This window comes from Chaetura pelagica, unplaced genomic scaffold (assembly GCF_000747805.2).
Source record: "Chaetura pelagica isolate M959 unplaced genomic scaffold, ChaPel_1.0 scaffold20, whole genome shotgun sequence".
Lineage (NCBI taxonomy): Eukaryota > Metazoa > Chordata > Aves > Apodiformes > Apodidae > Chaetura > Chaetura pelagica.
Genome location: NW_009951958.1, coordinates 3,969,465 through 3,974,759, shown reverse-complemented (window position 1 = coordinate 3,974,759; position 5,295 = coordinate 3,969,465). Strand labels below are relative to the sequence as shown.

The 5,295-nt window shown below is 59.7% G+C and overlaps 1 protein-coding gene across 1 annotated transcript in view; it reads left to right on the top strand.

Annotated features, from left to right (window-relative positions):
* The window catches only part of LOC104391139 (deoxyribodipyrimidine photo-lyase-like), a 9,022-nt gene extending 4,268 nt beyond the window's left edge, over window positions 1-4,754 (top strand). Inside the window, exons 3-11 of the mRNA XM_010000373.1 lie at window positions 1,730-1,993; window positions 2,185-2,330; window positions 2,477-2,659; window positions 2,842-3,000; window positions 3,328-3,526; window positions 3,617-3,769; window positions 4,050-4,171; window positions 4,249-4,408; window positions 4,600-4,754. Of these exons, the coding sequence (XP_009998675.1) occupies window positions 1,730-1,993; window positions 2,185-2,330; window positions 2,477-2,659; window positions 2,842-3,000; window positions 3,328-3,526; window positions 3,617-3,769; window positions 4,050-4,171; window positions 4,249-4,408; window positions 4,600-4,754 (1,541 nt within the window). The remainder of the gene's footprint in view (window positions 1-1,729; window positions 1,994-2,184; window positions 2,331-2,476; window positions 2,660-2,841; window positions 3,001-3,327; window positions 3,527-3,616; window positions 3,770-4,049; window positions 4,172-4,248; window positions 4,409-4,599) is intronic.
* Window positions 4,755-5,295: the final 541 nt, after the last annotated feature.

Genomic DNA, 5,295 nt, shown 5'->3' with positions numbered 1-5,295 from the left:
GGGTGGTGGGCAGCAGCTCTGAGGTTTCCAGAGGCGTCACAGAGGTAGGGAGAGTTGGGGACATGGTTGCTGTCACATCTGTGACACTGGTCTCTGCCACATCTGTGACAGTGGTGTCTGCAAAAAGAGAGAGTGAGATGCACAAGGGCTGGCTGTGACAGGCTGAGGCCATGGCTGTGCCAGGAACAGTGCAACACCAACAACACCATGAGCCCTCTGAGGGACCCAGAGCAACACATCAGCCATGGAGCATCAGCAGTGGGGATGCACTGTCCTGTATGGATTAAGTAAGCATGGGGATGCACCAAATGGGCATCAGGAAGGCAGGGCACGTAGATCCCCCAGCCTGAGAAAGCAGAAACAAGCCATGGGCATCACCAGTCTCAGGGCAGAAACTCTGGTAGGCGCCAACACTGAGACCCATTCCACCACCTTCACCCATCCCTGCAGGAAGTCAGACAAACCAGTCGGACGGGAAGAGCTGTGCAGGAACTGGTGACCGTGAGACAGTCTGGAACTGCAGCAGCAGCAGTTTACACAAACCTCTCTGCTGCAGATAGTCAGGAACTGATAGCGCTGGGAGTAAATAATGACAATGGGGAACCAGCCCCACCGAGGGGGGGCACAGAGGAACAAAGCCCAGCCTGCAGCTCGGGGTGAGTTGTTAGAGCCGTGCAGTGACCCATGAAAGCTCTGCAGGGGGGGTTGAGGGATGCAGGAAGGCTGAGGAAGAGACCTGTGGCTGTAGCTCCAGGCTTGCAGGAGAAAAAAGCCTCAGGTTTATTCCACGTGCTCAATGCAACAAGGCTCTCTGTCAAGGGTAAACCCTGGGATGGCATTTGCAGTTTTCCATGCCTACAACATCCCAGTGATACTGCCACCCAGGCAGGGCCATTTGGTGCAGCTGGGAGGGTCACACCAAAGGCAGTGAGCCCAGCAGAGACCAAAGTTCATCAGGGGGGTCCAGCTGGGACTGAGTTCTTCTTTGCCCAGACACACACAAGAGGCAAAATAAATAAAGGCAACACTCCAGTGTTGCAAAGCACAGCCCTGCTCACTCACAGGGACGGAGATGCTGGAGAGCAAACAGCACCCACAGTGTGACCTTTGTGGGTCAAGCCACCCCAGGGCTACCCACTCCCCTGGGAACCGATGCTCCCCACCCCACGGAGAGCATCACACCCAGCTCACCCAGGGTGAGGTTCAGCACGGCGAAGCTCAGCAGGGGCAGCCTTCCTCCTTGCCCACCCACATCCAGAGCCAGCACCCTCCCCTCCCCACATGGGAACAGATCCCTGCACCGGCGGCTGCAGGTGACAGCGGGAAACTCTGCCGAGTGACGGCCGAAGGCGGCTGGAGACGCTTCCTTGTTCCCAGAAGCAGGGAGGGGAGACAAAGGCGGGCATTCCCCCTCTCCCGGGGGCCGGTGCTCCGCCGGTGTCCCCGGCGCGGGGAGAGGGGGACGGTACCTGACGCTAAGGCCACGCCCTTTATCCGGAGGCCACGCCCACTGCCACGCCCAGGGTTGTATAACAGCGGGAGAGCCGCGTGGCTGCCAGGTAGGGAACTGTATCCCTAGTCCCCTGTTCCGGGCAGGCCACCAGGGACCGGGAGCGAGCCGGGAAGCGGGATGAGCAGGGAAGCAGCATTCCCCGCGCTCGGGGGGCGGCCCGGGAAGAGGGGTTGGAAAGGCAGCGGGAGCTCAGTTCGGTTCCGTTTCCCTTCGCAGCGGCAACCACGTTGCTCCGGGCTGTGCTGAGGATGCGGCGGGGGCAAGGGAAGCGAAAGGCCGAGCCCACGGAGCTGCCGGGCGGGTCTCGGAGGAGGAAGGAGGAAGAGGAGGCGGTGCGGGAGGCCCGGGGGAGGGCGGCCCCGTCCGTGCGGGAGTTCAAGTACAACAAAAAGCGGGTTCGCCTCGTCTCGCAGGGCTCGGACCTTAAGGATGATGCTCGGTGCATCCTTTACTGGATGTCCCGAGACCAGCGGGTGCAAGGTGGGAACCAGCTGGCGGAGGGGTCCGGAAAGCAAAGCTCCCATGGGTGGCCTTGGTCCCTCCCCATGGCAGCCCTTGGAGCTGGTGTCTCCTCTGCAGGGGGAACTGGAGGGAATCCTCTTGCAAAACCCCATCTCCTTCCCTCCAGCAAAGCATCCTCCCTAACACAGCCATGTGCACTTTGTCCCCAGACAACTGGGCTTTCCTCTACGCCCAGCGCCTGGCCCTCAAGCAGGAGCTGCCTCTGCACGTCTGCTTCTGCCTCGTGCCCAGATTCCTAGATGCCACCATCCGCCACTACGGCTTCATGCTGAGGGGCCTGCAGGAGGTGGCCAAGGTACAACTGTTGTGGGGATGTTTGCAGTGAGTAGAACGGGGCTTCTGGCAAAGGGGGGGAAGCAGATCCATCCCTTCAGTGGATGGTGGTGGGATGGGGTCTGCAGAGGCATGAGCCACCCCATTGTCCTTTCCTCCTCTCTGCAGGAGTGCACAGAGCTGAACATCCCCTTCCACTTGCTGCTGGGCTATGCCAAGGACGTGCTGCCCACCTTTGTGGCAGAGCATGGTGTGGGTGGGCTGGTGACAGACTTCTGCCCCCTCCGTGTCCCCCGGCAGTGGGTGGAAGACGTCAAGGAGCGGTTGCCATTGGATGTCCCGTTTGCACAGGTGGGTGCCCATGCCCTGGGAAGGGAAAACTCTAGCTGGTGAGACATGGGAGGAACTTGTCTCTTGTGTTTTGTGCCTGCAGAGGTAGTGCTGGAGTGACCTGAGAAGGCAGTGTGTGTATCATGTCATCAGGACTGTTTGCCTCTCTTCCTCATGCCCTCCTCCATGGCTTTGCTTCCCAGGTTGATGCCCACAACATTGTGCCATGCTGGGTCGCCTCCCCCAAGCAGGAGTACAGTGCCAGGACCATCAGGGGCAAGATCCATGCTCAGCTCCCAGAATTCCTCACCGAGTTCCCCCCCGTCATTCGTCACCCATATCCCCCCTCCTGCCCGGCAGAGGTACCAGCAGGGGACACCTTCACACCCACTTGCAGCCAGTCTCAGAGTTTCATAGTGGCTTTGTGATATGGGAATGGATGGCAGGGGATGGGGACAGCGACCTGCCTGAGGTCATACACAGGTTGTGTGCAGATCACGATGCCCTGGGGAAGTGAGGTTACCACTTCATTAAATCCCCACATATCTGCCATGCAGAGGGTAAGAGGGGGGGGAGGCTGCCATAAACTGGGAACTTGTTGTTGGGGGCATCCAGGGGACATAACACTCAGGGCAGCCCTGGCTGAGGAGCACCTGCAAAAGCACTCACACTGCTTGCTGGCTGCCCAGCCCATTGCGTGGGAGGCCTGTTATTCCAGCTTGCAGGTGGACCGCACCGTGAAGGAGGTGGAGTGGGCAACCCCCGGCACAGCTGCAGGGCTGGCTGTGCTGCAGTCCTTCATCAAGGAGCGGCTGAAATCCTTCGGGTCCCACCGAAATGACCCCAACAAGGCAGCACTCAGCAACCTGTCCCCATGGTTCCACTTTGGTGAGTATTCCAGGCTTCCAACTCTGCAGCAGGACCAAGCACGGTGGCTTGGGCCGACAAGACTGAGTTGCTCCCTCCCCATGTTCCCAGGCCAGATTTCCACCCAACGAGCCATCTTGGAGGTGCGGAAGCACCGGGACAAGTACAAGGAGTCAGTGGACGCGTTCATGGAGGAAGCCGTGGTGCGGCGGGAGCTGGCTGAAAACTTCTGCTACTACAATGAGAACTATGACAGCGTGCAAGGTAGCGTCCTGGGTCGGGTGGGCAACACTGGGGGCCAGGCTTGTACCCAACTGGTCACCCCAACTTGGCAATCCCATTTCTCCTAGGAGAGGGGCTGTGGGGGCACTAATGTGCTAGGGTTTTGGTAGCTTCTAGAGGAAGGACAGGAGGTGGTGGATGCCCTCTTCAAGGCTGGTGCCTCCAGGGCACAGTGCCCTCAGTAGCCCAATTCTCCATCTCTTCCTCAGGGCCCCGCAGGATTGGGTTGCTCAGCTTTGGTTCTCATCTTTCTTGCTCACAGGTGCCTACGACTGGGCGCAAACCACCCTGAATCTGCATGCCAAAGACAAGAGGCCTTTTCTCTACAAGCTGCAGGAGCTGGAGCAGGGGGCCACACATGACCCGCTCTGGAATGCTGCCCAGGTAGAGCCCCGCATCTCCCTTGCAAAATGCTGAACCTTTTCCCAAGGGGCAGAGGTGAGCTGTGCCTTTCCCCTCAGCTCCAAATGGTCCGGGAGGGCAAGATGCATGGCTTCCTACGGATGTACTGGGCCAAGAAGATCCTGGAGTGGACCCGCTCCCCCGAGGAGGCCCTGCAGTTTGCCATCTACCTCAATGACCGCTACGAGCTGGACGGGAGGGACCCCAACGGATACGTAGGCAAGCTGCAGGAGAGGAGCACGGGGAGAAGGGGTCTCATCTCTGATGGCCAAGGCTGCAGGAGGGTGGGGGGTGGAGGGCTCTCTGCAGACAACCCAGCCCGTGCTGCTTTGCACCCACATCCCACCTGCTCCCTGGAATGCCTCTGAGAAAAGGTGAGAGAGCTAACCCTCCTTCTCCATGCCTGGCAGGCTGCCTCTGGTCCATCTGTGGCATACACGACCAGGGTTGGGCAGAGCGGGCCATCTTCGGGAAGATCCGCTACATGAACTACGCCGGCTGCAAGCGCAAGTTCGACGTGGGCCAGTTCGAGCGCCGCTACGCTCCCTGCCCCCTGCCCCAGTGATGGGCACAGCCTGTCCTCATCCCCCCCTGTGCTGGGGCCAGACGTGCCTTTGCTGAGGTACCAGCTTGCACCTTACCCCTGGGCAGGGATCGCCCCGGGCGCTGTAATAAGGCTGGGGGTTCTGCAGGGCTCTTTTCCCTGCCATCACCCCCTTCCAGCCGCCGTGCTGGGGCAGCTGGTGCAGCCCCATGGGGCCATCCTGCTGCCATGAGTTTGCTGGCAGCTGAGAGCCCATCCTTGGCATGCCTGTGCCTGCCAGAAAGCTTTTCTACAGCCACTGTGCTCAGGAATAAGCCCTGATTTAGGTTTAGGCTGAGTGGGGCTTTTCTGGGGAAGAGCCTCCAGAAATGGGCTCCTCCTGCTGTGATGCCCATAGGGAAGCTTGGTGCTTGGTGCTGTGCTGGGCTTGCACACACACCCTGCAGCAGTTGTTTTAAAGTTTACGGTTTGTATCTCCTGTGCCTGTGGTGTTTATGGAGTGAGCAAAGGCAGGCCAAGGAATTACAGAGATGCCCTTACTCAGTGGCTGGTATCTCCTGTC